The sequence below is a fragment of the Westerdykella ornata genome (genome assembly GCF_010094085.1).
Source record: "Westerdykella ornata strain CBS 379.55 unplaced genomic scaffold EI97scaffold_40, whole genome shotgun sequence".
Classification (NCBI taxonomy): Eukaryota; Fungi; Ascomycota; class Dothideomycetes; order Pleosporales; family Sporormiaceae; genus Westerdykella; species Westerdykella ornata.
The window spans coordinates 125384-151678 of record NW_022986890.1 but is presented as its reverse complement, the minus strand read 5'-3'; the positions used below and the strand labels follow the sequence as shown (position 1 = coordinate 151678).

Genomic DNA, 26295 nt, shown 5'->3' with positions numbered 1-26295 from the left:
CGAATGAACACTCTTCTCCACGTCGAATGTGCTGATCACCTAAGGGCCAAAGTGAGATAGGACCAGTATCATAGATGTCATTCTCAAACGTAGTCAATATAGTCGCACACTATGTCAAAATACATACCGAAGGTCATCCGTAGATATATGTACCAAGGGTATAACTGCTCGATACTTCACCGGTAGCAAAAGAGGTCAAAGTGTTTGGACATGAACTATGTCTTGCCCGAGTAGAGCAAAACAGCGGACATCATGTCCAACCTTTTTATGTTTTTTCTGGGATTTTTATCATCATAGCGCACCTCTCGTCTAGAGACCGCCCCTCTTAACCTTCCCGCATACTCCTATAAATGCTTCTTGCATCATAAACCCAAGTAAGCCGAAGAGAAGAGCAGGTAGAAGAGACCCACCGGGTGAAGACAAATCACCTGTAATACACAAAACGACATGTTCCCCTTACATATTCGACAAGGCATCCGAAGAGGCACATGGAAAACGCCCATTATCAACCTTGCCATATCCATAGCAGTGATGAAACCAGTCCAAAAAAACCAAAAACTGGAAATGGAAAGTAAGACCATGAATTGAGGACACAACGAAATAGTGCAGGGTGCACAAAGCACCACGAATATGTAGAAACACCCGCACCTGCCGAGTAGCGTGCCTTCAGGCGCCATCCAACTTGAGCATCCGCTTCAGCTCATCAACTGCCGAGTGCTGCTGTGCATCGGTCTGCCACGCAGCTGTCTCGGACGCAGAAGTCGATGGCGCAGCCATCACACTTGCCTTGGGCGTACTTGCTCTTGGTGCTTCCGACCCGGTTCCCTTAGGGGGTGTTGAGAACTGCCTGGCCCGTACAGACGACGGAATAAAAGGGTTGGCGGCGGACGGCTTGTTCATTGCTGCGGGGCTCCTGGCTGTACTTGGCGGGTTATTAGATTGCGAGGACGAACCGGACCGCCCAGTGTATCCGTGCTTAATAGGCGTCTGAGGTATCCGGCCATTCGATACCCCTACACTTTGCTGCCCTTGCATAGGACGCCTATGATGTTGAGCGAGATCAAAGCTGTTCGATGCTGTAGACCCCATACTTGGCCGTGACGCACCCCTAGATTGGAATGGAGATTGCTCGGGACCAGCAGGGATACCTGGGGTGAGCTCGGTGCGCAAACCAGAATTGCGCCTCAAACCATCGGCTTTCGCAGCCTTGAAGAGCGGTGAGAGATTCTTATTGCCATAGTGGAAAGGTGACTGCAGCTCGTTCGTGGAAGGCGCTGGTGTAGTGGGTCCAGAAGCGCTGCGGATCGGAGACCTGCGGTCTTGAAAGGGGGATGGGGTGTGATGCCGGGAAGACGGCTCCGAAGGAACGTGAGCAGAAACGTGCGAAGACGAGGGATTGACGGGTTCCTGGCCAGACAGCGAGAGCCTATTCAAGAGGTCCTGAACTGCGGGATCCTTGAAGGACTGAGGGTCGGCAGCCGGAACTGCACGGGCCCCTTGAGGCATCCTTGAGGGGGTAGTGACGGAGCAATGTGCGCCAGCATTTTGTGAAAACTGAGAAAGAGATTGCGTTTGGCCCTCTCCATCCAATTCAATAGGGAACAGGGCATTCATCGTCATTTGCGAGTCCTGATTGGACCGCAGGTTTCCCGATCTGCTTGCAGATTGCTCGGGGGAGTCTAGGAATGCACCAGAAAGTGGGGCATGTCCGTTTTGTCGGGCCCTCTCGTCTCGGTCAGCTTTAAAAAGGAGGCTTAAGGTAGGATTGGCTGCTTGATGGTGCGAAGGATTATAAGCAGGAGACGGCGAAGGAGGGGACGCGGCCTCTGAGTTGCCTAGGAAAGGTTCCGGTATACATGCCGCAACCTTGGCTGGGACCGATTTGGACAAGAACTTGGGCACAGGGAGTGCGGATGGTGCTGGGGACGCATGAAATGTAGGGCCGGCGTAGGCAGCTTGGGTCCGGGATGGTGTAGCTACGGCGTGGCTTGTGGCATGACTGCTTCCCCGTTCAGTGTCAGTGAGGGAGGAGCCCTCAGGGACATCTGTCACAGGAGCGGCACGGTCTGCTGAGGACCGCGCTCGAATGTGTTTCTTCGAACGACGTTGGGCAGTGGGAATGGAGACGTCTTCACCGGACAGCGGGGCGCTGTCTGTATCTGTTATGGTGGAATCTGGCGCTCCAGCAATCGGGATCGGGCGAGCACCATGAGGTGGGCTTCGGGGATTGTTTGCGCGATTCCCCCTCTGCCTTCGCTGAGGCGCGCGTCTTTTGCTGGTGCTAGACACAGCTTGCGGAGCTGCGTGTGACTCTTCAATGCTCGGGTGCGGTTGATCGGTCGGCGCCATTCCGAGGAGCGGCGGAATTGTGCGACGGCAGGGACGAAGAGTTACTTGAACGGTCTCCAGCGAGCAGGTCGATTCGTGAGTTTAGGAATATGGTGGAGGTGATGGGGTTGGTCGTGGAGTTGCGGGTGGCACAATACTGTGTGTTCTGATGATGGTCGGGCAAGGAACGTGTTAGGAACTGCATGTCCACCCTATCTCGCGGGCTGGATAAAGAGGGTGAGCTCTGAGAGAAGGGCGTAGACGCCTGAAGATGCTGTCAAAGAGATGGGCGGGGTGTGGGAAGACGTTTTGGTGATGCGTCTGAGCCCGATCCGGGGCCCGATTCCCCCGCAGCTTGGTTTTCTGAGGCGGTTTGGCCGCGCAAGGACCCTTCTGATTGGTTCTTTTTGATTGCCGTTATTAACAGTGACTTTTGTTGACATAATTTGTCAAAACGCCTTGCTTCAGCGGCATGATCAAGTTATTTCCAATAGAATTGTTTGAAAATGGTAATATAACTCTTAGCAGCTAGGTATTTAGAAAAAAGGGCAGAACGAGGCGGACCCGTAGTACCAGGAGTGCCCTATGATGCCTTTCACCTTCTCCGATCTTCCTCGATGCGCTTCGACACTCCAGGCAGCTAAGCAGCCCAACAGCACACACAATCACATCACAACGCTCCCACCCCGCAGCCTCTGAGCTTTCCTTTACCTTCGCCCCGCCTGAACCCCTACTAGCTGAAAACCTTGGAACCTACACCCAACCTGCCGCCAAAATCAGGTTTCGGACCTACATCGCGAACTCCACCCTCCGGCACACCGATGGCCGACATAAACATGACGGACGCACCGGCTCCCAAGGCAAAGGCAGCCAAGGTTGGAGGCAGTGGCGACACAGGGGATAAGAAGCGGTTCGAAGTCAAGAAGGTGAGCTTCCCACATGGATTTCTTCCGAGCGGACGCTGACACAGACAAGTGGAATGCGGTAGCACTCTGGGCCTGGGATATTGTAGTTGACAACTGTGCCATCTGTCGCAACCACATCATGGATCTCTGTAAGCAAGGCTTTGACGAGCACCGCAATCCGAGACGGACGCTGACCCCAGCAGGCATAGAGTGCCAGGCAAACCAGGCCTCTGCAACCAGCGAGGAGTGCACAGTGGCATGGGGTATCTGCAATGTCCGTCCAGGTAGCGTCCTTTTCTAGGCATTGGCTCAGGTTGACACGCTCACAGCATGCATTCCACTTCCACTGCATATCCCGATGGCTGAAGACGCGCCAAGTCTGCCCTCTCGACAACCGCGACTGGGAGTTCCAGAAATATGGACGATAAGCTCTGGACTCGTTATTCCGAACCACCGTTTACCTCTTCATGACCGCGCCACACGCAACGACTACCAACATGGGCAACAAGGAATATAGGGAAGGGTCGCCCGTGCATGGGGTCACCTGGCGTTCAGGAGTGATATCTTGGTACTCAGCCCATGAAAACAGGTGTGGAATCTCCAGATGCTCTGCGAAAGAGAGCGTGGCTTGAAACATGTGGGCTAGAGGTCCCTGCATAATCCGTTTCATTCACGAATACTACATGTCCAAACCTGCCGCCTCTCATTGCGCCCCGGCCCCTTGAAGTGTCGGCTTAGCCAACCTTGCTCCCATCAACATCGATATTGACTCCGATAGCACGGCTGCTTGGTGGAAGCCATGGCTCTGGATTCTTGTTGTAGATGGGCCAAGGCGGAACGACGGCGAGAAAGGTAAGGGCAGTGCCCGCGAGGCCGATGTAGAGCGTCAATCTGATATCCTGGGCCATGAAGCCTATGAAAAAGGCGACAATCTATACAGGTGAGTTTACGCCCGGACAAGAGCGGCGGGAAGGGCATACCCCAGCCGCACCCAGCAGGAACGTGGTGATTAATTCAGCAAGGCGCTGTCCCTCGAAATCCTGCGGTGGTTAGCAGACCAAGGAAGGAACGAAGGCCAGCGAAGCACAATCACGCACAATCTGTCCCTCCAAAGCGTCGCGTAGTGGATCAAGCAGTTGGTCAGCCATGGCGGCGTAGAGTTCGACTACTCGACCGACGTAAAGGAGGAGAGGTGGATGGGTGGGCTACAACAGGGTTCTCGCTGAAAGTCGAAGAAAAAGAATGGACCAAAGGGCCTCGCGGTGTCTGCAGGAAAATGGCGCTCGCCAAAGCTGCAGTGGTAGTTTGGCGGATCGGACTGAGTAGCTATCTGGATGCACCGGACACATTGAGGTTGCATAGATCAGAATGGACGTCGGAAAACAGACGGGCCGAGAACGCTAGCCGTTCCTGACTAAGCAAAAGCTCCACAGGGCCTTCCCTGATCTCGACGTTTTTTGCTCCCATTCTTGCCTCCCTCCTTTCTTCGCTCCACCCCTCACCGTCCTTTACGGACTCTGTCCAGTCCCTTTGTCAACAGCGCTCGCAACTCAGACTGTCCTGCCCTCCGGCCTGCCCGCGTCTGCATCGGTCGTGCCAACTTCTGCGACCTCTCTCTTCTTAACAAAGGCCTAGACCGAACCAGAGCAAAGACTTTCAGCCCAACGCTCCGCACTCCGTGCCTGCCCAGCGACGGTCGCTGCCCCTTCAAAAGCTCACACCGACGCTACGGCGTCTTCAACATAGCAAACCATCAAGTTGGCGGGCCTCTACATCCACAAGTTTTCCTCGATCCGTCCTCTTCTTGGCCCAAAGGTGTGGGTCTACGGAGGCGATTACAAGAAGCCTCCTTAATTGGCCTTCATACAGCAGACACTCTCGAATACCGTCTTCACCAGGACCGCAATCTACGTTGTGTAGGGTAAGGCCCTACGCAAGGCCTCTATTCAAGTTGTCCGTACCGGCAAGGTGAGCGCTCACAAGCGACTCACCAGAGAAACGCGATTCTTGCCCGGCAAGCAAGAAGTCCTTCCATTTCTTTCAAACTGGCTTAACTCGCGCACTCTTATATCAACCCGGAGTCCTGCTCAACTCGCCTGAGCGGCCAATATGACTGATACTCCGCGGTCCGACAAGTCCCGGACTAGGTTCAGCACCCCCGTGTCTGAACTCGACGACCACAGGAACCAACCTGCCTCGATGCCGCGAGCGGATACTGGGGGATCTGCACACGGATCGCGACGTCCCACATTCGCAAGTATTCAACCCCTGCCGGACCGGCCCAATCTGCTACAACAGGTCAATGAAGCCCTAGAATCACACCAGGTTACGGCCCGTGATTTCGAGCAGGCCATCGCGGAGGATGATGCGCACCTGTCTCCCGAGCCCGCACGTGCAATTCCCGCCGTCAGTCCCCTTACACGGCGCAATACCTTCCAACGTCTTCCCAAGTCGCGCACGTCGTCTGCTAGTTCCCGCTCACAGTCGCCGCCAAACTCTGTCGATGCGTTTGCAGGCTCTCATCGGCGGGAACGAGCTGGGACGATCAATAGCCGCCCTCCATCCGAGCTTGAACTAGCCATCCACAGGACCATATCTGGAGGGACTAGACGGCGCCCTACGATTAGCGATGAACGGCCCGAGGATCTCCACATCGATGTCGCTTCAGCTGCCAGTTCTGCAGAAGAGGACGTGTGCTTTCCGGTCCAAGAAGATCCTGGCAAGACCACCAGGATCGACTTTGAGGAGCTCGAAGAGTTCGTGGCCGAATACCATGAGAAAACTCCCATTGGAAACCCATTGCGCCACAAGCCAAGCGTCAGCTCCCAGCTCTCCAAGAAGGTCTTCGGTGATCTCCGCCCACGTCCCAGCAGTGCCGTCTCCACTTCCCACAAGGGCGACGTTGAAACGACCCTCACCGGAGCGGTTGACCCAGAGGTTGAAGAGAAACTGGCTGCGGCTGGCCTTTCCCACATGTACAACGACAAGCTTGGCAATTCGAACGAAGGCATGCTCAATCGCTGGACGTTCTTCTCCTCTGAGCTCGATGATACTATCCATGCGGCAGAGCTCGGCGGTCTGCTAATGCCTGGCGAGCATTTCCGTGATCTCTTCGAACTTCCCCCTGATGGCGGGGTTTGGTGGCTCGACATGGTCAATGCGACAGAAGAGGAGGTGTTCGCAATCTGCAAAGCCTTTGGCGTTCACCCGCTTACCCGTGAGGATATCACGACACAGGAGACCCGCGAAAAGGTGGAGTTGTTTCACCAATATTACTTCGTCTGCTTCCGATCCTTTTATCAAGCAGATAAGGATTCGGAAAACTATCTTGAGCCCGTCAATTTCTACGCAGTGGTCTTCAAGGAAGGTCTGCTCACCTTTACATTCACGGAGAGCCCCCATACTACCAATGTTCGGAAGCGTATTGGGCGTCTCCGGGATTACATCAACCTGAGCAGCGACTGGGTGTGCTATGCGTTGATTGACGATATCGTCGACAGCTTCGCCCCTGTGCTCCGCTCCATTGAGGATGAAACCGATGCTATTGAAGACCAGGTGTTTATAGCCCGTCTTGAAGACTCGCGCGAGATATTGCGCGCCATCGGCGACTGCCGCAAGAAGGTTATGCAGCTCATTCGGCTTTTGGGAGGAAAAGCAGATGTCATCAAAGGCTTTGCCAAGCGTTGCAACGAGAACTACAATGTCGCTCCGCGCGGTGACGTGGGCTTGTATCTCTCGGATATCCAGGACCACGTCGTTACCATGATGTCGAATTTGGGTCACTTCGAGAAGATGCTGTCTCGCGCGCACTCGAACTACCTAGCCCAGATCTCGGTCGACCAGGTCATTCAAGGCACCAAGTCCAACATGACGCTCGGCAAGGTCACGGTCATTGCCACGATTCTCGTTCCTCTTAATCTGATTTGCGGTCTCTTTGGTATGAACGTAACCGTGCCAGGACAAGATTCGGGATCGCTGGGGTGGTTCTTTGGGATTCTGGGTGCCATTGCTCTCTTCGTCACTGTTTGTCTCGGGGTTGCTAAGAGGTTAAGGTATATCTGATGCGCGTGCGCAAGGCGCGAAAGAGTAATCTCGGTACGGCATGCCGAAGAGGTTTGTCCCAAGAGGCCATGACAGAGGGTGTTTCGCATATGCTGTTGTATTTGGACTTTGTGGGATGTTTGTCAGCCTTGTGCGGTTCCCGTTCTGGGCATACTTGTTGGTTCTTTTCTCGCATACGCATTTGTCAGTTGTCAGAGCGTTTGAGCGAAGAAGCTGCTTGTATGTTTGATGTTTTTGGGGGGTACTCTCGAATGAAAAGTCTTTTCAACTCTACGTCTCATCTAGATTCGGTTTCAATGGTATACATTTAGAGTGACGGGAAGCTGTTGTGTATTTCTGGGGATTGTTCGTGCGCGTGGTCTTGTTCCCGATCTATACGGCGGAACTCAAAGACGGAAAAGTCATGGATCGCCGGAACCATGTGTGTTCACATATTTATCGCTAGACGCCTATCTCATCGTGGCCGAGGTGAATTATCCCCGAAGCATTCCCAACTCATTGACAGTCCTGAGAACAAAGACCATTTCCTATGTTGTAACGCAAACCGCCTGGAGATTTCTGGCTGAAACTGGTCGATTCTATTACTTGGTTGAACAAGATGCAGCTCGCTGGTATTCCCGTCTACAAAACATATCGCCGCCGGTGGACATTGGGAGAGGAGGGAAAAGCCGCCCCGTCCCTACAAAGGAGAAAACGCCAGAGCCCATCATTCCTTCGAAGCTGATATGATATCCCGTTCGCGAAAATCGCTTTCAGATTTGCTTTTCCTCCGCGCCCCATTAGATGGACGTCTCTACCAACCCCTCTTCGCCAACCTCTCCCCCTCGGCCATGGACCCGGTGTTGATTCCCACCATGGCCTCCCCCAGATCCATCGAGACCTCCATCAACACCTTCGGATCCTTGTAGTGCGTCACCGCTTGCACGATAGCCTTCGCCCGCTTGGCCGCATCGCCGCTCTTGAAGATACCGCTCCCGACGAAGACACCATCGCAACCGAGCTGCATCATCAGGGCCGCATCCGCAGGCGTCGCCACGCCGCCGGCGGCGAAATTTACCACGGGCAGCCTCCCCAGCCGGGCCGTCTCCTTGAGCAGCGCAAAATCCACCTGCAACTCCTTGGCGTACACGCGGAGCTCCTCCTCGGACATGCTCTTTGCGCGGGCAATCTCAGCATTGACGGTGCGCATGTGGCGGACGGCTTCGATGACATCGCCCGTGCCGGCCTCGCCCTTTGTGCGGATCATGGCGGCGCCTTCGGAAATGCGGCGAAGGGCCTCGCCGAGGCCGCGGCAGCCGCAGACGAAAGGGATGCGGAAGGGGTGCTTGTCTACGTGGTGGACTGCGTCGGCAGGGGTCAGGACTTCGGACTCGTCGATGTAGTCTACGCCGAGAGCTTCGAGGATCTGCGAGGGGAGATTAGGAAAGACGCTACTTTAGGGAATTGGAGAGGACGGAAACGTACCTGGCATTCAACGAAGTGACCGATACGGGCCTTCGCCATGACGGGGATGGTGACGGCGTCCATGATCTCCTTGATCATCTTGGGGTCGCTCATGCGAGCCACGCCACCCTGAGCCCTGATATCGGCGGGCACTCGCTCCAGAGCCATGACTGCGGCGGCACCGGCTTCCTCTGCAATACGGGCCTTGGGAAGGCATTGTCAGCCTCTTTTCTCGATTGACAAGAAGAGAGCACAAGGGACGGTACCTGCTCAGCATTCACAACGTCCATGATGACGCCTCCCTTGAGCATGCGGGCCAGGCCAGCCTTGACGGCGAAGTTGTTGTCGCCATCCTGAGCGGCGTTTCCGTTGGTGGTGGGGAGTTCGGTTGACATGTTGCAGCCAGTGTAACAATGAAACGATAGACGCGGTCGCTAGGGCTAGGGCTGTTACAGGAGACAAATTCCAGCGGTGAAGGGAGGAATGATTGATTGAGAGGCACACTAGGTTGATAGTTGTAGGAAAGAAAAGAGAGGAGCGGCAACCAAAAGCGAATCCTGGTGAGTCAGCGATTCTGAACGCTGGGCAGAGGCGCAGAAATAAAAATAATAAGGCCAAAAAAAAAAGGTCTCGATTATTGCCAGTTGGAGAAACGTCCCAGGGTCGGCACTGCACGGCGAAGGTGCGGGGTGGAATCGGCGCTCGGTTGACTCCCACGCTGCCCCGCTCCAGCCCTGGAGCTCCTCTGGGCACTTCCGCGCGCTAGCCGCTTTGGGCAGGTTTGTTCCCCGACATCTCCGCGAATATCCACAGCCAGTGGCGGAGCATAACATAGTCCTTACTCCCATCCCGTCTCTCCACCCCCCCGCCTCTCCCCGTATACAGTACGTACGATGCATAGATGGGTACGTCTCGTCTATGACACCGGGGAACAAAGGTCCGATGACTCAACAAACAATAACTCTCTGCAAACCAAGACTGCTAGTACGGCGCCGTCTCCCGCTTCAGCCATGCCAGCGTCAGGCTGTCCTTCTCGAAGAACTTGCTCGTCTTCTCATACACCTCCTTGTGGTATTCGTTGATGAATGCCTTCTCATCCTCCGTCAGCAAGCTCGTGTCCACCAGCTTCCTGCAGTGGGGCGTCATGGTAACGCGTTCGAAGCCCAGATACGGCTTGTCGCCAAACTGGTGCTTGGTCTCGACTTCCCGCACCATCATCATGTTTTCGATGCGGATGCCAAAGTTGCCGTCTTCATAGTAGCCCGGCTCGTTGGAGAGGACATTGCCAACACTCAACGCAACATCGGCATACTGCACCCGAGTCCCAATGCCAATCGGTCCCTCGTGTACGTTCAGGAAGGATCCAACGCCGTGGCCAGTGCCGTGCCTGTAATCAAGGCCCTCGTTCCACAGAAACTGTCTTGCCAGCGCATCAATGGCATAACCGCTCGTTCCCTTGGGGAAGCGGATGCGCTCCAGAGCAATGTGGCCCTTCAAAACCAGTGTATACGCCTTCTTTTCCATGTCTGTAGGCTCGCCAAAATGTAGAGTGCGTGTCGTGTCGGTTGTCCCGTCGAGATACTGAGCCCCAGAGTCGCATAGATAGATTTTGCTGGCATCGATAACGGAACAGCCAGGCTTTTCAGGCTTGTAGTGGATCACTGCCGCATTGGCTCCGGTAGACGAGATGGTATCAAAGGACAGGCCTACGAAGCGCTCGTGTTTGGCTCGTATTGACTCGAGCTTGTCAGCACCATCCACTTCATCGAGCTGCGCTCCTTTGTTGACCAACTGGTCTTCAAGCCAGGCAAAGTATTCCGACAATGCCGCGCCATCGCGGATGTGGCAGCGCCTCATTCCCTCCAGCTCCGTGTCATTCTTGATGGCCTTGGCATCAGCGATGAGGCTCCTCACTTCTTCCACGCGCTCCTCGCCTCCTAAAGCCTTGCTCAACGCCCACGACGTCCTGTTCGAGATGAGGAACTTGGGTTGCTCCGTCTTGGTGCCTGCGTCGGCATTGCTTTGTGCCGACTCAGCACTCAAGGCTGCCACGTCTCCGAATATGGCCTCGTAGGGCCGGATGGTTACTTTCCCCTCGAGATGGTCTTTGACGTCCTGTGGAAGCTTAGCTTCGTCCACGTACAAGGTGGCTGCTTGAGGCGTGACGACGGCGTACGAGAAGAAGACGGGGTTATACGGAATGCTACGCCTGCGGTCAGTCGCTTCACGGAGTTCCACAGGGGACTAGGGTCAGACACACTCGTTCCCACGCAGATTGTATAACCAGGCAATCTCATCGAGCATGGACACGACGAAGCCGGCGACCTTCCGCTTCTCCAGTTCCTTGCGGAGGTCCTGGAGCTTATCCTGGAAGACCTTGCCGGCATACTCGACGGGATGTACGCGTACCGTCTCGCGCGGTCGCGGTGGTCTATCGTCGCCCCATACCAAGTCGACGAGATTCTGGTCCACTGCCCGGAGCTCTCCGCCACGCTTCTTGAGCTTCTCGGCCATCTTCCGAGCATCTTGAGCCGTGACGACGGTGGGATCCACGCCCACGACTTTCCCTCCGGCAACCTGGTCCGCGGTCCAGTCCTGGATGGTGGGGACATCCTGCAGCCCCTGCTTCAGCAGCTCCCAGTTGTCGTCCAACTGCTGCTCGGCTTGATTAAAGTACCGACCGTCAGTCGACAAGGCGGCCTTCTCGAGGGTCACAACGGCATAGCCAGCGGAGCCCGTGAAGCCGCTTATGAAGGCTGGCGGGTGTCAGTGAACAGAGAGGCAGACGGGAACGGGCGGACGGGCGTTCGGGGACAGCTACCTCGGCGGGCGTCGCAGGGAGCGATATACTCGGATTGATGGCTGTCCTCAGAGGGCACCACTGGGCCTGTCAGCGGGATGGGCAGGCTGGCGGCGGGTGGCTGCGAGTACTGTACACATCGATCTGGTGCTCCTTCATGAGCTTCCGCAACGCTGCGAGGCGCTCCGTCGTGGACACTTTTGCGACCATGATTGCGGGGGGAGAAGAGCGGGCTGGGGAGGGGTGAAAGGCGTTGGAGGCATGAGGCGTGCGAACGAAGGAGCGTCGCAGCAGGCGGGCAGCGAACATGAAGAAGCTCAGGTGGGCGAGCTGTTTTGGGCGTGGTGGTGGTTCCCCCGCGCATGTGGGGGGCTAGTTGCGGGTTGCGCGCTTTGCCCGGGAGAACGTTGGGAGCAGTGGTCACGTGACCGATTCATACAAGGCATGTGATGGATGAATTAGCATGTGGTGAGCACCTCCTATTACTTGTACTTGTATTATGCAAGATTCAAACAGCAAGGCGTGGTTGATTTCAACGTCGCAATTATATATATAGAATAGCGGCTGTGATCTGTCTCAAGCTGGTAGCAGGACGCGACACGGTCTTTGCCACTCACTAGCCACACCAAATGAACGACTCCAATCCACGACCACAACGCCCTACCATTACACATTACACATTACACAGTACATTCGACTCCAGAAACTCGGTGGATATCTGCTTGACGCAGCATCGCGCCCGCCAAACCCCGCCATGGCCGACGCTTCACAGCAGCCTTCCCAATCCTATCCGCTGCATCTAGAAGCTATCGTGAACCTCGTCAGGACCCTCTACGACCCTGGAACCGCTAAGAAGGTCGCCGAGACAGAAGCAACGCTCAATGTCCTCCAACGGTCGCCCCAGGGTTGGGAGATTGCCGATGCACTGTTGAGCAGCCATGACGAGAATGTCCGTTTCTTTGGCGCCCTTACCTTTACCGTCAAAATCAATACCGACTCGTACGTCATGCTTGCTCTTCGGGTTCCCTATGCTCCTCCAGTAGCGATAGGCCTAACACCATATTACAGCGAAGCCCTCAGTGAAGATGATTCGCGCCAGCTGTTGCAAAAGCTTATAGTGAGGAAGCCTTTGGCTTAAGCCTCGTCGCCCGAGCTCACAGTTTCTAGTATCATCTCATTACCCGCCCCTCCTTGTCCATCTCCACCCGCAAACTGTGCTCGACACTGGCCCTGTACTTCTGCAAACCCGTCTCAGTGTGGGAAGAGTGTGTACCAAGCTTGGCCTTGTCCTTCTGCCGGAACGGCCCCATAGTTGACACGGCTCTCGGCGATAATGCACCACTTTTCGACATCGTCTCCGGACTACCTGATGAGCAACTGCTTATTCTGTTGGACTTTGCCATGAACCTCGCCGACGAGGCAAAGAGGTTGTCTACTCTGTCTAATCGGCCAGAGTATGTGTTCACCCACCTGTTTCTTCTCTGGCTTACCCGCTGTCTAGTCGAAAACCGCATGAACGCATGATAGCAAACGTGGAAAGCATCGAAGCGCTTTTGCAGGTATCATTCCTCCGCGGGATCAAATACCTGTCCGGGCGTGATGCTTCCATTCAGATAGGGGGCAAGATTGCAAACGCTTCCTTGAAGTGTTTCACTGTAAGTGACAGCTGTCCAGCTCTGTGGGTAACGTCGCTGAGCTCCACTAGGGATGGATATTTTACGCCCAATCCGAGTTCGCAGCGGTACCAGAGAAATTGCAGCACCTGCGCTCAGTAACACATCTGGCATTACAGTGTTTAGAGTACAACGTCGACGACGCCATGGAATTAATCGCTGAGATAGTGGAAAACTATCCCAATTTCCTTGAGCCTAGCGACCAGGAGCTACTTTGGTCCGTGGTCACCAGCAATTGGGGTATGGAAATCCTAGCAAATGCCGATGAAGACACGGTAGCGTTGGCGAGGATCATCGTCGCCTATGGTCACAACTTGTTGGAATCTAAGAAACTCTACAAAGAGCCTGATAATGCTCATCATCAGCAAGTCATGAGTAAGTACCGCATTGTTGTCCCCGTTAGCCCCGCATGTTATGGCGGTTGGTTGCGAGAACGACGCTCACTGTTCCGTCAGCTGTCTTACACGAGCTCCTCAAATACCCTGAATCGGTCGGGGTCGAGGACGAGGTAGCGCCAGTGGCCCTGGACTTCTGGAGCAACTACGTTAGCACCATTGCAGAAGTAGCATTTGAGTACTCGGAAGGGCAAGAAAGGCCAGACTGGTTATTGAAGGCCATGAACAATGTTTCCGTGCTTGTCTCAGAGCTAGTTCGGAAGATCATCTTCCCTCTTACCGCCGTAGACAAGACTTGGGATGAGGATGCAAAGAAAACATTCAAAGTGTTTCGCGTCGATGTGAGAGACATTTTACAGGACGTGTTCGACATCTTGCAAGGAGCTCTATTGGACAACTTCCTGGCTTTCGCCATTCAAGCCCTAGAGGCGAGGAACTGGCGGGAGGTCGAAGCAGGCCTCTTCTGTCTGGTCTCGATTGCTGACCTATTGACCAAGCAGGCGGATACCAGCTTGCGGCACTTGTTCGATCAGCCTCTTTTCACCTTGATGTCCACCGACACCACGATTCCTACGGTGACACGACGAGCTGCTGTCGATACCGTAGCTGCGTTTGATGGCTTCTTTCTTCGCCATCCGGTATACTTGCCGCAGGTCTTACCTTTTCTCCTCAGCGCATTAGCACAGCCATCCCTCGCCCACGGCGCTGCAAAATCATTCGCCTCGCTGTGCTCGGAATGCAGCAAATCGCTGACGGGAGAACTGGAGTCCTTCTTTCAGATGTACCAGCAGTTTCTCTCTTATCCCACAGCAAACGAATTCACAAAAAGCCGAGTACTTGAAGGGATCGCTGCAATTGTTCAAGCTCAAGAGTCGGATGAGAAGCGCTTGGCCGGCCTCCAGCGGTTATTCCAGTACATTACGCACGATGCCATGCAGGCTGTCAATGTCACGAAAAAGGATAACGACGCGGAACAAGGGCTGGTTCTCACATTAACGACTTTACGATGCCTTCACTCCGTCGGGAAGGCAACTCAAGCGTCCGACGAGGAGGTTATTGATCTCGAAACCGACAAAACCACTTCAGGGTTTTGGACACAGGGTCCTGGCAAGGAGATTCAAAATCAAATCATCAACTTTGTCAATTACTTGACACAAATGTTCCCTGCCGAAGGCGAAGTGGTTGAAGCGGCGTGCAATGTGTTCAGAGTCGGTTTCAAGGAGAGCGTCCCTGGTCCGTACGTCCTACCGCCGTCGGCAACCATCGACTTTGTCCTCAAGACAACGCTCGAGACGCCCCGGCTGCCGCATGTGCTGGAGACTGCTTGCTGCTGGGTCTCCTCACACAAGCGCGATAAGGGCGAAGAATACGAAGAGCAATGCCAGCGTCTCCTTCATTACGTTCTTGGCATCTTGCAAGTTCTACAGCATCCGCGGAACGATCCCGAGATATCGGTGGGGTGCATCGAGCTCATCCAGAAGTTCGTCAACACGAGCCCTCAGATTTTTGCGGCCGAACCACCCAAAGTGTTAAAGGGAATGTTCGACTTCGCAATAGAATGCATAATGTCGCCTGAAGTGCTGCCAAAACGCGCAGCATCGCAGTTATGGAAGGACGTCTTCGATCTGTCCGCAAACACAAAGAGTCCGTACCAGAGCACCGGTCAGGATATTGTAGATCACTTTGGATCTTCGGTCGTCTCGGCATTGGTGTACAACCTGTGCGGAGAGGTGGATTTCACGAGCCTCGAGTATATCGTAGTTCCCCTCCGCAAATGCATCAACTCGAACCGACACGCTAGGGCGTACATCACGCAAGCGCTTGCTGAACAGCCGCTTATATTGCGCGCTAAGGACGACCCTAACCTCGAAGGGACCATGCGAAAGTTCATTGAGGGTATGATGAGGCAAGTACTTCCCCGCGCCCTTTCAGCTCCCACTAATGTATGTACAGAAATGCCAAGGCAGCCACAGCGTTCAAAGAAACAGTAAAGGCTTTCTGGGATCACTGCAAAGTCTTGCAAATGCAGTTCAATCCACGCACAATACACCCGGGACATCGATTCGCCCATGGAATATCCTAGGGGGCGAGTGCCGGCCGCTGCTTAATATGGTGATACCGGAAAGTGACTAGATCAGGATTCCGCAAATTCCCCAAAGGCCGCAAGAGCAAATGTGATCCCGAAAGAGAGCTTCAGCGCAGGGTTGTTTTGGATCGCGCCGCGAACATTGGTCTGCTTCAGGCGCCGCTGAAGATACGAGTAGGGTACGATGTGAATGCCACGCGACTCAAGCAACTGAGATTGTTAGGTAAACGGTGATGAGACGTGACAGCCTTAGAACGATGGCGGGCATGAACAGAGGGAAGGAAAGGGCATAACCACACGGCATGCTCGAAATTACCGAGTTGGAGTAGAAATAACTCATACCTGGACGAAGATAACAACAAGCCCAATCAGTAAAGCCAGCGACTTGCTGAATAGACTGACTCCCAAGCCTCCCAAGACCCCCAATATGCTACCTATGCTGATTTGTCGTATTACTTTCAGGTTGATTGTACCAGACTGCTTGATTGTTGCCTTTTCAGTATATGGTCCAGTGCCGCTCGAACTAGGGCTGATGCCGCGGAATGCCTCTGGAGAGTCACAGAGAATTGGGGTGCTGACATGCCGCAAGAATAGAGGCGTGCCCAGAATGAGGGGAGTCGACAGTAAGAGCCCGCGACGGAGGCCTGGTAGTAAGTGTGCCATTTTCGTTGTGCCCAGAAGAGGGGACAATAACGCCCTTCTAGCAGTCAAACAGTGTGAAGGAGCCTTGTTGCTGTGAGCTGCTCCCAATTGCAAAGTCGTGAAAGTGTTGTTGAAATTGCTGAGCTAACTCCAGGTTTGAATCCATCTACAGTACTTGTGTATGGTTGGATGGCTGATGTCACCGCCGGCTACGCTAAGCTTGTTTAGGATTGGACCCTGAAGCTACCCGGGAGCTTCTTTCGACGACATCTGTTGCTGGCGCTTGGGGAACATTATTCGATTCAGGCCACCATTGCTCCTGTTTCGGCCTGGGACTTCCGCCAATTGACTTGCGATATGCTCATTGACATCTGAGAACGCCCAGATCCGCTTGCAACGTCGCACTCGCGGTGCTGCTTTCCCAACATGGCTGCTCGAGGGTCTCTCCTCACCCTCGCGAACCTCCTCATTCCAGTAGCGGTCCTCGTCTTCGCAGCCGGCTTCTTCCCGTACAAGCCATTCATGCCAGGCTTGGCTACCTATGGGCCGCTCGGATGGGAGGAAAAGATGGGATGGGAGAAGGAGCCGGAAGCACAGTTTGATAAACTGGTTTTTATGGTCGTGGATGCATTGAGGAGTGACTTTGTTTTTGGCAAGGACAGCGGCATGAAATTCGTGCAAAGGTATGCAGAACACACGTATATTCTCAGGCACAAGCTTAGGAACTCGCTATGTAGCTTGATTCGTGATGGCTTGGCCGTCCCGTTTACCGCCCACGCTACGTCCCCAACCATTACGATGCCTCGGGTCAAGGCCATGACTACAGGCTCTGTGCCTTCCTTCCTCGACGTAATCCTCAATTTCTTGGAGTCGGATACAACGTCCTCTCTAGCGAAACAAGACACATGGCTGGCACAGATCAACGCAAAGGAAGGCGGAAAGCTGGTCATGTACGGCGACGACACATGGTTGAAGTTATTTCCAGGCTTCTTCGAGCGTGCTGACGGGACGTCGAGCTTCTTTGTTTCGGTCAGTCTGCTGCTACCTTCCGCATGTAAACGTAGTGGGGAATCAAAGTTGATCGATTTGTTTCCTAGGATTTCACAGAGGTCGATAATAATGTGACGAGGCATGTGCCGGATGAGATGCTGAATGATGACTGGAATGCTATGATTATGCATTATCTTGGTCTTGACCATATTGGCCATAAGACAGGCCCCAAAGGGTTGTCATCCCGCACCTAGGTCTTGTACCCGTCTGGCGTCAGCAGTACTGACGCGTATGTAGACCCCAGATGATCCCCAAACAGACTGAGATGGATCAAATTGTTAAGCAGATTTACGATGCCATCGACAACGAAGATCACCTTTCGAACACGCTCTTCGTCCTGTGTGGCGATCACGGTATGAACGATGGCGGGAATCACGGCGGATCTTCGCCTGGCGAGACCTCCCCAGCCTTGGTTTTCATGTCACCAAAGATGAAGAAGATCACCGAGTTCAGGGACAGGGCATCCCCGATCGAGCCGAAAACCCACTTTGACTACTACAAGACGGTCGAACAGAGCGACATCGCGCCTACCCTTGCCGGACTGCTAGGTTTTCCCATACCCAGGAACAATCTAGGAATCTTCATCGATGATTTCTTGTATTTCTGGGATGACGGTATTTCCTTGTCAAGTCCCTACGTGCTTTGAGACTCTAACAGGCCCCAGGTATGGACCGTGTCCGACTCCTTATGCAGAACGCGAGACAGATGAAAGCGATTGTCGAAGCGACATACCCGAGTGCAAACTTTAAGGACGAGGTGCAAGAGATGAACTGCGAAAAGCAGCTCTCAACCGGAGAGATGCTAGCTTGCAAGTGGCAACACGTCGCACAGGTCATGTCAAGTGTAGCGTCACTGCATCCTCAGATGAGAGTCGACTACCTTTACAATGTGGGTGGTTATACCGACTTGCCATTTCTTTTCCCTCTCCGATGCAGTGGAACTAATTGGCTATAGTTTCTCCGAAATGCGCAAGATGCCATGAGCACAACAGCGTCCAACTACGATGTTTCTAAGCTTTATATGGGCACATTGTTGGCACTTGTTGCAACGTCTCTTTCTCTCATATCTCTTCGAAAGACACGTACTTTCTCGTCGGCCGCTGCATTCTACAGCATTACCCTACTGCTTCATGGCATTTCCATGTTCGCGAGCTCTTACGTTGAGGAAGAGCATGGCTTCTGGTACCTCATGACATCCACTTGGTTTATCTATTTACTCATTCGCGAGTAAGTGAAATGCATCCTAATTTAGGAAATATCTAACGTAATCCCAGTTCTCAATCAGAGTGGTTCCTGTGGTTCCTGGTCCACCCGGCGGTAATGTTAATGTATCTGCACCGCGTCATCCGTAGTTGGAACCAGACAGGCCAAAAGAACGCTGGTGCGCCTGATATTGTCCATGCATTCGCCACAATGACGTTTGGAAGCGCCGTACTGTGGAGCTTTATCGGGGCTACCTACCTAGATATAACAACGAGACTTGCCCGCCATGTGGCAAGATGCATTGCGAGCTTCATTGAGCCAGATCCGGATTTTGAACCCACCGACACACACCGCATGATGGGAACTTCTATTGTTTTACCGCTCAGCGCAACGGCTTTTGTCTTCAAACTTGGCTTTACGGCTAAGGACGCTCCAGAGCTGACGAACGGGATTGCAGAAGGCCTGGTCGAGTGGGTTAACACTCTTGATCTTGTGGGTCTTGCGAGGATGGTCTTTGCTGGCCTTGCTTTGACTGCCACTTCGGTGATACTTGGTGAGCTCGTTAGAGCAAGAGCTAGAAAGGGGAAACAGGGAGGTGGTCGTGAGTCTTTGAGATGACTTTACTCATAATGCCGTGCTAACATGGTTACTAGATCTCGCGGTCGCCCTTTTTGACCTCACTACGCTCTTCCTCATCACTCAGACCAAAGCCCAGAATATCCCGCTGTACTTGCTCTTCAGACTGCAAACAGTCTTTCTATGTACGACTTCTGTCCAAGCATTGCTCTTTACATCTCGACTGATTCCGTCTAGCACACCTTGACCTCTCACCATCAGCTATAACCACAACCACCCTTCTCCTCTCGCACTCATCCTTCTTCGCCACAGGTAACAACAACGCCATATCCAGCATCGACCTCTCCAACGCCTACAACGGCATCAGCGGCTACAATATCTCCCTTGTTGGCCTCCTAGTCTTCCTGAGCAACTGGGCTGCTCCCATCTACTGGGCCCTCTTCGGTGTCCTCCTGCTCGGCTCACACGGCCACTTCGCACGCAACTTCGATACCGCTGAGCTGGACAGCCGCGACTGGGTGGCGAAGGAGCGGGAGCATCTGCTCCGGCTAGCAACGCAGGAGAAAGAGCGGGTGCAGAAGAGGGAGGATACATGGACGTGGATGCAGCACGTCGGACTCATGACTGTGTGGACGAGTGCAAGTCTTGCGGTTGTGATGGCCGCGTGTACAGTCCTTAGAAGTCACTTGTTTGTGTGGAGTGTGTTTAGCCCGAAGTTCTTGATGCAGGTGGTTTGGGGGGTGGCGTTCCATGGCGGTGTGACGGTGGGATTGGGTGGATTGATATGGTGGCTGGTGACCTGGTAGCAGGCGATGTTGTGGTGATGAGATGGTGATGAACAAAAATAATTTGTATACTGACTGTGTTTGTGTTCACTATATATCCATGTACGAGTGCGGGATCTAGTTCCTCGTACGTTCTAGGATGCCTTTCCCACCTAGAAACTAAGACTATGGATAAAGCCGTGCAGAATGATTGGACCATGTACCTTCTCTCCCACATCGGCTGTTTTGGTCTTGCTCCTATCATCAATCAAGTGTCTGCTCAAACTATTCCGCCTAATTGTTAGGCACTTCGTACATCCGCTATGCGTTATGCAAAAGCCTACCTAGCGAACCATTTACTAAGGCCCGATTGGAGTCTCGATTTGGACATTTATGACTATTAGATCGTATGTAGGATTGCGAATTACGATCAGGAGTGCGATCGCATATGATCTGGTGGCGCGGCCTGATGTCACCCTCATGGAAGCCTTCCTCTATTGCATGCATCAAGCTACTCTTCCTCGTACCATCCCCATTTCATGGATAAGCTCTTACCCTATTTCGCCGAGTCTCCAAACTACTACACGTCTCCTAGCACATTCCAGGTGGTGGTGTACATTCACCACTTAAGGTCCAGATCGAACTCCGGTCCTGAGATCGCTTCAAATGCCACAAGCCTACTACAGATTGCGAACTAGATCTATCAGTGAAGCAGCGCAGTATCACAAAACCAGTTAAGCCTCTTGCACATGATATTTACGGTGAACCGTTCCCATTTGTAACCTGTTATGAACCGAAAACCCCGAATTCCAGTGTCCACTTCCCACCTCAGAAAACCTCCTCCCGATGCCCCAAGGCACATGTCCACATAGCAAACCACCACTAGTAGGCCCTCAGGCCGCCCACCAGACTTCAACCCTACTCAAATATCAGGCACAAAGTGCAGGAACCCCTTCTCGTCCTTCCAGAGGGTACCCGGCGGAGCAGCACCCCCAGCAGATCCCCCGGAGCCCCTCCTCCCATCCCCAGCACCTCCAACTGCCCCCTTCTGCTGCACGAAATGGAACTCTGGACCGCCCGAACCGGGAGGCACAACCCGCTCCATGTTGGGAAGCTGCCAGCTGAACGGGTACTGACCTCCCTGCGGAGGGATATTGTTCGCGGCTAGGGCAGAAAGACTGTTAGCATGCTCATAGAAAACGGCATTGTTCTGCGATCCAGATGCCTCCATCTCGGTGTCCATCTTACCCTTCTTGCCGAAGTCGGCGGGGAGTCCGGCAGTGAGGGCGCGTCGGGCGTCGAGTCGGTCTCGGAGGTTGCCAGCGGCGTACATGGAGACGGGAGGGGAGCGAATGGCGGATTTGCCTTTGCCGGCGCCGCTGAAGTCTTCGTGGTCCCCCGGTGCGGTGGATCCAGACATCGTACTGCCGGCGCTGGTGCGGTAGTTCTGCAGAGCGGACAAGGGCTCGGGCATGGTAGCGCTTGGGGTGACAGTGCCTGGGAGTTGGGCCATCTGATCGGGCTGCAAGATCGGAGTCGTAGGGATGGACGAGATGGACAGCTGGAAGGGACTAGGGCTGCCGGGGACCGGCTGACCGCCTGGGCTGTTGTGAGAAGGGGGAGTCACATAGCGATTGAGAGGGGCGAAGCCGCCATCGGAAGTCTCGACGCCAATGCAGAAAGGGAGTTGACGAGGGTCCGTCGGACGAGGAGGACGAGGTGGAGGGACCTTGGGCTTGTTGTCTTGAAGGATCGGGGCCGAGATGGGGAAGGGGAACGGTGGAACGGGAGGCGGAGGAAGTGGGGGAGCAGAACCAGAACCGGAGGCGGTGTTGGAACGCAGACGGAGGAAGAGGGAAGCTGGCGAAATGTTAGTATGAGAGAGTAAAGCGATGCAAAAGCACACAATCCAATACAGCGCGCCGTAATCATTTCGTACATCGTTGCAAAGTGGGAGGCAGGGGCTTACATTTCTTCTTCATTTTGCCCTTGGGCGACGCCTTGCCGACGCTGATGTTGGAAGTGACGTTGTCCTCCGTGTCGGACTCAGTCGCAAATGTGTCAAACTCATCTTCCGTCGAGGACTTGACTGGCGCCTTGACTTGCGATTCAAATTGAGTCTCGCGCTCAGAGAACTGTGCAGGAGGATGCGGAGGCGTGTCAGGGGAGTCGCCTTGCCCCTTGAAGAGCTTCGAGGCTGCGGCACCAGTCAGAGTCGGCGTTGACCTCACGGAGGGAGCCAGTGCGGCCTAGCTTACCTTTGGCCTTGAGAGGCTTCTTGTTCTTCTTGCCCATGTTGACAGACAACTTTGCTGAGCGTGGGATTCTGAATAGCTGATCAACGGTCTTCCGACCCAAGGTGACGTGCCACTCCGCGCGCAACTGATGGCGATGTGGAGTGGAAGGGAGATGGAGGGGACAAAGCGGATAGGCGATTAAATAGGCAGCGGCGCGCTGCGTTTGTATCAACAGAGGAATTGCGCGCTGGGAGCGCGATTGTAAACAGCGCCGCCATCGTGCGGCAGTGAAAGGCGCCGGACGGGCTGTAAACAGAGCGGAAGCGGTGAAAGACGGTTATCACCCCGTCCCACCAAAGTGCGACGGCGGACTAAGGACTTACGTCAATGAAGACGTCAGGAGTCAATATTCAATAGTGATAACAGACTTCCGGGATATCTCTTTACAGCGCGCCGCCCAAAACTCGTACAAGCCACATGGATATCCTTACGCTGATGCTCACCTTCCGCTCCGGTTTCTCAAACTCCGCCTCATCCACCTTCTTAGCATACTCTCCCAACCACTTCACCTCCTCTCCAAGTCGACGGCGTAGACCGGGATCAGATGTAGCAATGATAACATTGGCTTCGAGGTCCAGCTCGTAGGACCGCTTTGTATAATTTGAGGATCCAATGACAGTAAGACTGGGGTCTTCACCCTCTTCAGGAGGAGTGGGTGGAGTATCAGGTGAGGGGGATGATGGAAATGTTACCCACAGTCCTTTTGCATGATACGTCCAACCCCCTTCTTCACCTATCTTTCCCCTCTGCCACTCTTTTAGGATGATGATGTTGCCGAGACCTTCATAGCGGACGCGTTTCAAAAACATCTTCGCAAGATGGGTGTATGCGTCCGGGAGCATGCCACTGACGCCGCTGGACCCATAAAAGCCATTAGCATAAGGATGCGCCGTGAGCACTGTACCACTCGCAGGTCTTGTAGAAAGTAATAGACGGCGAAAGGACGGAGTCATGTTGAAATAGCCCGCAGTGAAGGTCCAGGACGAAGGATAAAAAGGAGGTTGGGATAGGCGCTTCAGCAACATTGTCAATGCAGGCAGTTCTGTGGAGGTGTCCAGGAGCGGCACTAAGGAAAGGATCGGGTATACAGCAGTGGATGATGGCATCGACCCTGTTGTAAGAGCCTTTGGCGAGTTGTTTGGCGTCAGGAGGTGAGATAGGTGTTTCGAGGCCGCAGTTTTGAAAGCCCTAGGCGATTCTAAGGGCGATGGTGCAGGATTATCCGAAGGCCACTTCATGGAATATCCACCAGGTTGTGGCGATGGTTGGATGTCAAAAGAAAGATCACAAACGCCATCATGGATCTTCGAAAAGTAGTCGGTCAGATCAGAGGAGCGGAAGAGATGATATCTATCCTGCCGATTGGTGAAATAGTCACTCGAAAGATTGGCCCCTGACATGATGATCTCGTCATCCACTCCATAGAGCTTCATGTGCTGTAGACCCCATCCCTCGTTGATACGCTTGGGAACATGCTTCTTCCGCAACCCGGTGAGATTCGGAGTATGAAACATTCTGACTTTGACCCTGTGTCCAAATTCGGAGACTAAGGGCGCAAGTAGGGAAGCACATGAGGGGTTGGGCGCTTCCCGAGTTCCGCGCAGTGCATCGGTAAGAAAGGAGACCTTCAGGTCCGGATTCCGCTCAAGAGCTGTCCGGATAGTCGAAATGAGTTCATGCTCTGTCTTTCCGATGTACAAGGAGCTGAGATAGATACGTGACTTCGCTTGAAGGATCTTGGCCTGGTCACTGTTAGAGATGACCTGGTTACGTACAAGTTAAGGCACAAATGAGACATAGAATGCATTTAGATCCACTTCGGATTGGTAATCGTTTTTCTACAGCAATTGAACGGGAGGTAGGGTCCTTTACGACGCGCTGCGGAATAGTATGGAGAGTGGGTGAGAGAGAATTGACTGACTTTGAGTGTTTCATAGAACTCTGTGGGAGTTTTCAGTACCTGCACCTGGTCTGGGTGAATCTCAAATCTTGGAGCAATCTTATCCAGATCCGTGGTCATGACTGCAAGCATCGACGCCTGAGATTGTGGAACTGGGGAAGGACCCGATGGTGCACCAGTTGAGGAATATTTCCGCAACGGCCGGAAAGGTCGCCCTGACGAGGAAACAACATTTTTGCTGCGGGCACTGGAGGGACGAACCCTCGCAATGGATCGTATTATCATGATGCGGCGACTTGAGGATGGAAGGTCTCGCAGACTTCAAATGTGAACCAAAAAAGGGAACTACGCTAGCCCGCTCCGGGAATATCTCTTGGCGTCGTCTCTTGACGTCTCATGGTCCAACTGTGTGCCCGCCTCCACCACAGCTCAACGCCGGCCACCATGTCGACCGTACTGAGAACATTGCGCAATCTGCGCAGAATTGGTTTGAAAGTAAGTCTTTTGCGCAGCTTCCGCTCCGTTGTAGGGCGCCAATTGACGCTTCTTTGCAGGAATATGGCCATCAGCTTCAGGTACGTCTCCCGCGCCGCAACGCCTGCATCGAGGCGATGGGCTGACAATTACCGTCTGGGAAAATAGAATATTGGTGCGCATTTCTACATGCTTGCATGCGAAGTAAAGACGAATTGACTGGGCACAGGCGACACCAAAGCCGGAACACTCATTGGCATTGATCGATATGGCAACAAGTTCTATGAGAACATGCAGGAGGAGCTCCCTCGTGAGTTTTCCAAACGCGGGAGATGTTGCGCCTGTTCTCTAAATGAGCGATGCAGTAAGGACCCGCTGGGTAGACTACAAGGAGAAGGAATTTGACCCGTAAGTGTGACTTTCCTCCATAGGTTGACGTGCACTAACACCCAGACAGCTCTCAAATCGAGCCCGGATGGTATATTCCACGAGTTGCCGATAGTATTTACGACGATTCTCACAAGGAGCAGGCACGCCTGGATATCGTACATGGTAGACCAAGCACCCCCCTCGGACCCAATCATGAACGCGCGAGTGCGTGAGTGGGAGCCAAAGGAACACCGGCCGACATTGACTTGGAGCCGATCGGCATACAGACCCTACAGCACGTACGATACCCCGTCGATTTCGCTACTAAGGCTCTCGCTAATGGATTTCGGCTGGCAGGACGAAGAACAAGTACGCGCCGTGGGTACCCGTTGCGAAGGCGCGTCAGTAGAGAATCAGAAGCGGAATTGCGCTAGAGTGTGTATATACATGATGGGTTCCAGCAATGAAACATCACATGGGCGGCCGGTCCATGATCTCCTTTGTGCCCGCCGGTTCCGTCCAAGGTGCTCTGTGCGGATTGCTGCTCGCGTGCTTGCATTGGATCGCTCCAGCGACGTATAATGGGCCTGGGGGAGCACATGGCTATTATGGCCCGTTTCTGATTTCACGCACGATGCCGCATCGGAGCGAATGCAAAGCAGGGGGTTGTAATCTGGGAGGCTGCACAATACGACAAAGCGGCATGGGGAATGCAGCTTCCCCGCAATCCCGAGCGCTGCGCATTGCACAGGTCAGCCTCCAGGGTCGTAATCCGTATCTATAACGACAGAGCGCATCGAGGTTCCGCCGAATGGCAAACCGGGCGTCATGGGAAGATGGACGGGGCCAGCAGTTGGAATGGGGACGCCTTCATCGCCCAGCCATCAACCGACTTGTTGGACAAGAAGAGACAGGACCCATCCCATGAAACGGAAGCTTCTCGTCTGCCGCTTCCCACGTCCAGCAAACTCGGCGCTCGCATTCCTATCGGACCAGCCGGGCTATGTGCCGTGCTGCTGCCGTGCGGGTGAGGTGACTCACTAAAAGCTGACGGCCGGGGAGCACAAGAATCCGAAGTTTGCAGAGATGCTCTTCTGCGCGCGCCCGGCCAGTTTGTCTCCAACCTGTGCAGAGTCAGCTGCCGCGCTTTCAAACGCAGCGAAGTGGGACGACGCAATACGTAGAAGACGAGTATCGTAAGTAGATTCGATGCTACTCACGGCCTGCTATCTATCGAAGTTGTTGGATGCATGCATATGGATATGGTGCTGGAAAGGTGTAGATTATCTTATCAGATGGCTCTAACAGGATGGTTGCACCAGTTCGGTT

At 53.9% G+C, this 26295-nt stretch overlaps 13 protein-coding genes across 13 annotated transcripts; 6 read left to right on the top strand and 7 right to left on the bottom strand.

Moving 5' to 3' along the window:
- Positions 1-167: 167 nt before the first annotated feature.
- On the bottom strand, positions 168-2648 carry EI97DRAFT_437087 (uncharacterized protein). The gene has a single exon (XM_033799268.1). It carries the CDS (start codon positions 2347-2349, stop codon positions 667-669), a length of 1683 nt encoding a protein of 560 aa, XP_033649866.1. The 5' UTR covers positions 2350-2648; the 3' UTR covers positions 168-666.
- A 501-nt stretch (positions 2649-3149) lies between these two features.
- On the top strand, positions 3150-3661 carry EI97DRAFT_386151 (E3 ubiquitin-protein ligase RBX1; the record flags this gene model as incomplete). The annotated part of the gene is made up of 4 exons (XM_033796052.1): positions 3150-3254; positions 3304-3382; positions 3437-3507; positions 3563-3661. 4 exons carry the CDS (start codon positions 3150-3152, stop codon positions 3659-3661), a joined length of 354 nt encoding a protein of 117 aa, XP_033649865.1.
- A 115-nt stretch (positions 3662-3776) lies between these two features.
- EI97DRAFT_231168 (SPC12-domain-containing protein) lies at positions 3777-4669 on the bottom strand. The gene is made up of 3 exons (XM_033793952.1): positions 4331-4669; positions 4214-4273; positions 3777-4165 (listed from the first exon to the last, which is right to left on the bottom strand). The coding sequence occupies exons 1-3, from the start codon at positions 4379-4381 to the stop codon at positions 3968-3970; spliced, it is 309 nt and encodes a 102-aa protein (XP_033649864.1). The 5' UTR covers positions 4382-4669; the 3' UTR covers positions 3777-3967.
- Positions 4670-5342: 673 nt separating this feature from the next.
- On the top strand, positions 5343-7295 carry EI97DRAFT_462106 (magnesium transporter ALR1; the record flags this gene model as incomplete). Its single annotated transcript, XM_033801249.1, has 1 exon — positions 5343-7295. The coding sequence occupies one exon, from the start codon at positions 5343-5345 to the stop codon at positions 7293-7295; it is 1953 nt and encodes a 650-aa protein (XP_033649863.1).
- Positions 7296-7837: 542 nt separating this feature from the next.
- Positions 7838-9426, bottom strand: EI97DRAFT_231152 (vitamin B6 biosynthesis protein). Its single transcript, XM_033793951.1, has 3 exons — positions 9005-9426; positions 8760-8942; positions 7838-8700 (listed from the first exon to the last, which is right to left on the bottom strand). Exons 1-3 carry the CDS (start codon positions 9131-9133, stop codon positions 8089-8091), a joined length of 924 nt encoding a protein of 307 aa, XP_033649862.1. The 5' UTR covers positions 9134-9426; the 3' UTR covers positions 7838-8088.
- Positions 9427-9600: 174 nt separating this feature from the next.
- On the bottom strand, positions 9601-11752 carry EI97DRAFT_437082 (putative Xaa-Pro aminopeptidase P). The gene is made up of 4 exons (XM_033799267.1): positions 11670-11752; positions 11560-11619; positions 10999-11494; positions 9601-10941 (listed from the first exon to the last, which is right to left on the bottom strand). Exons 1-4 carry the CDS (start codon positions 11746-11748, stop codon positions 9720-9722), a joined length of 1857 nt encoding a protein of 618 aa, XP_033649861.1. The 5' UTR covers positions 11749-11752; the 3' UTR covers positions 9601-9719.
- A 277-nt stretch (positions 11753-12029) lies between these two features.
- EI97DRAFT_496730 (ARM repeat-containing protein) lies at positions 12030-16098 on the top strand. The gene is made up of 7 exons (XM_033802483.1): positions 12030-12537; positions 12607-12655; positions 12706-12992; positions 13040-13193; positions 13244-13586; positions 13667-15512; positions 15560-16098. The coding sequence occupies exons 1-7, from the start codon at positions 12293-12295 to the stop codon at positions 15687-15689; spliced, it is 3054 nt and encodes a 1017-aa protein (XP_033649860.1). The 5' UTR covers positions 12030-12292; the 3' UTR covers positions 15690-16098.
- EI97DRAFT_437080 (uncharacterized protein) lies at positions 15558-16476 on the bottom strand. Its single transcript, XM_033799266.1, has 2 exons — positions 16035-16476; positions 15558-15902 (listed from the first exon to the last, which is right to left on the bottom strand). The coding sequence occupies exons 1-2, from the start codon at positions 16353-16355 to the stop codon at positions 15741-15743; spliced, it is 483 nt and encodes a 160-aa protein (XP_033649859.1). The 5' UTR covers positions 16356-16476; the 3' UTR covers positions 15558-15740.
- A 146-nt stretch (positions 16477-16622) lies between these two features.
- EI97DRAFT_437079 (alkaline phosphatase-like protein) lies at positions 16623-20204 on the top strand. The gene is made up of 9 exons (XM_033799265.1): positions 16623-17017; positions 17072-17363; positions 17432-17559; positions 17622-17998; positions 18049-18272; positions 18339-18610; positions 18658-19187; positions 19240-19347; positions 19400-20204. The coding sequence occupies exons 1-9, from the start codon at positions 16761-16763 to the stop codon at positions 19966-19968; spliced, it is 2757 nt and encodes a 918-aa protein (XP_033649858.1). The 5' UTR covers positions 16623-16760; the 3' UTR covers positions 19969-20204.
- Positions 20205-20848: 644 nt separating this feature from the next.
- Positions 20849-22221, bottom strand: EI97DRAFT_462101 (uncharacterized protein; the record flags this gene model as incomplete). Its single annotated transcript, XM_033801248.1, has 3 exons — positions 20849-21786; positions 21896-22123; positions 22185-22221. 3 exons carry the CDS (start codon positions 22219-22221, stop codon positions 20849-20851), a joined length of 1203 nt encoding a protein of 400 aa, XP_033649857.1.
- A 385-nt stretch (positions 22222-22606) lies between these two features.
- On the bottom strand, positions 22607-24255 carry EI97DRAFT_453134 (CDP-diacylglycerol-glycerol-3-phosphate 3-phosphatidyltransferase; the record flags this gene model as incomplete). Its single annotated transcript, XM_033800442.1, has 2 exons — positions 22607-23965; positions 24145-24255. The coding sequence occupies 2 exons, from the start codon at positions 24253-24255 to the stop codon at positions 22607-22609; spliced, it is 1470 nt and encodes a 489-aa protein (XP_033649856.1).
- Positions 24256-24567: 312 nt separating this feature from the next.
- EI97DRAFT_386055 (NDUFA12-domain-containing protein) lies at positions 24568-25375 on the top strand (the record flags this gene model as incomplete). Its single annotated transcript, XM_033796048.1, has 7 exons — positions 24568-24618; positions 24678-24702; positions 24827-24907; positions 24963-25005; positions 25055-25075; positions 25128-25265; positions 25324-25375. The coding sequence occupies 7 exons, from the start codon at positions 24568-24570 to the stop codon at positions 25373-25375; spliced, it is 411 nt and encodes a 136-aa protein (XP_033649855.1).
- On the top strand, positions 25135-26245 carry EI97DRAFT_437075 (uncharacterized protein). The gene is made up of 2 exons (XM_033799264.1): positions 25135-25265; positions 25324-26245. Exon 2 carries the CDS (start codon positions 25457-25459, stop codon positions 25748-25750), a length of 294 nt encoding a protein of 97 aa, XP_033649854.1. The 5' UTR covers positions 25135-25265; positions 25324-25456; the 3' UTR covers positions 25751-26245.
- The last annotated feature ends 50 nt before the right edge of the window (positions 26246-26295 follow it).

What these genes read in the sequence shown, in the direction of transcription:
- EI97DRAFT_437079 (XM_033799265.1), top strand. Translation starts at nt 16,761, where the DNA reads ATGGCTGCTCGAGGGTCTCTCCTCACCCTCGCGAACCTCCTCATTCCA. An exon ending in CGTCGAGCTTCTTTGTTTCG is followed by an intron (nt 17,364 to 17,431) that starts GTCAGTCTGCTG and finishes TTTGTTTCCTAG; the next exon opens with GATTTCACAGAGGTCGATAA. An exon ending in ATCTATTTACTCATTCGCGA is followed by an intron (nt 18,611 to 18,657) that starts GTAAGTGAAATG and finishes ACGTAATCCCAG; the next exon opens with TTCTCAATCAGAGTGGTTCC.
- EI97DRAFT_437082 (XM_033799267.1), bottom strand. Translation starts at nt 11,748, where the DNA reads ATGGTCGCAAAAGTGTCCACGACGGAGCGCCTCGCAGCGTTGCGGAAG. An exon ending in GCACCAGATCGATGTGTACA is followed by an intron (nt 11,620 to 11,669) that starts GTACTCGCAGCC and finishes TGACAGGCCCAG; the next exon opens with TGGTGCCCTCTGAGGACAGC. An exon ending in TACAATCTGCGTGGGAACGA is followed by an intron (nt 10,942 to 10,998) that starts GTGTGTCTGACC and finishes CCGCAGGCGTAG; the next exon opens with CATTCCGTATAACCCCGTCT.
- EI97DRAFT_437075 (XM_033799264.1), top strand. Translation starts at nt 25,457, where the DNA reads ATGATCTCCTTTGTGCCCGCCGGTTCCGTCCAAGGTGCTCTGTGCGGA.
- EI97DRAFT_496730 (XM_033802483.1), top strand. Translation starts at nt 12,293, where the DNA reads ATGGCCGACGCTTCACAGCAGCCTTCCCAATCCTATCCGCTGCATCTA. An exon ending in GTCAAAATCAATACCGACTC is followed by an intron (nt 12,538 to 12,606) that starts GTACGTCATGCT and finishes ACCATATTACAG; the next exon opens with CGAAGCCCTCAGTGAAGATG. An exon ending in AGCTGTTGCAAAAGCTTATA is followed by an intron (nt 12,656 to 12,705) that starts GTGAGGAAGCCT and finishes CACAGTTTCTAG; the next exon opens with TATCATCTCATTACCCGCCC.
- EI97DRAFT_231152 (XM_033793951.1), bottom strand. Translation starts at nt 9,133, where the DNA reads ATGTCAACCGAACTCCCCACCACCAACGGAAACGCCGCTCAGGATGGC. An exon ending in ACGTTGTGAATGCTGAGCAG is followed by an intron (nt 8,943 to 9,004) that starts GTACCGTCCCTT and finishes TGCCTTCCCAAG; the next exon opens with GCCCGTATTGCAGAGGAAGC. An exon ending in GTCACTTCGTTGAATGCCAG is followed by an intron (nt 8,701 to 8,759) that starts GTACGTTTCCGT and finishes CTCCCCTCGCAG; the next exon opens with ATCCTCGAAGCTCTCGGCGT.
- EI97DRAFT_437080 (XM_033799266.1), bottom strand. Translation starts at nt 16,355, where the DNA reads ATGGCACACTTACTACCAGGCCTCCGTCGCGGGCTCTTACTGTCGACT. An exon ending in TTGTTGTTATCTTCGTCCAG is followed by an intron (nt 15,903 to 16,034) that starts GTATGAGTTATT and finishes TAACAATCTCAG; the next exon opens with TTGCTTGAGTCGCGTGGCAT.
- EI97DRAFT_231168 (XM_033793952.1), bottom strand. Translation starts at nt 4,381, where the DNA reads ATGGCTGACCAACTGCTTGATCCACTACGCGACGCTTTGGAGGGACAG. An exon ending in ACGCTTTGGAGGGACAGATT is followed by an intron (nt 4,274 to 4,330) that starts GTGCGTGATTGT and finishes TAACCACCGCAG; the next exon opens with GATTTCGAGGGACAGCGCCT. An exon ending in TCCTGCTGGGTGCGGCTGGG is followed by an intron (nt 4,166 to 4,213) that starts GTATGCCCTTCC and finishes TCACCTGTATAG; the next exon opens with ATTGTCGCCTTTTTCATAGG.
- EI97DRAFT_437087 (XM_033799268.1), bottom strand. Translation starts at nt 2,349, where the DNA reads ATGGCGCCGACCGATCAACCGCACCCGAGCATTGAAGAGTCACACGCA.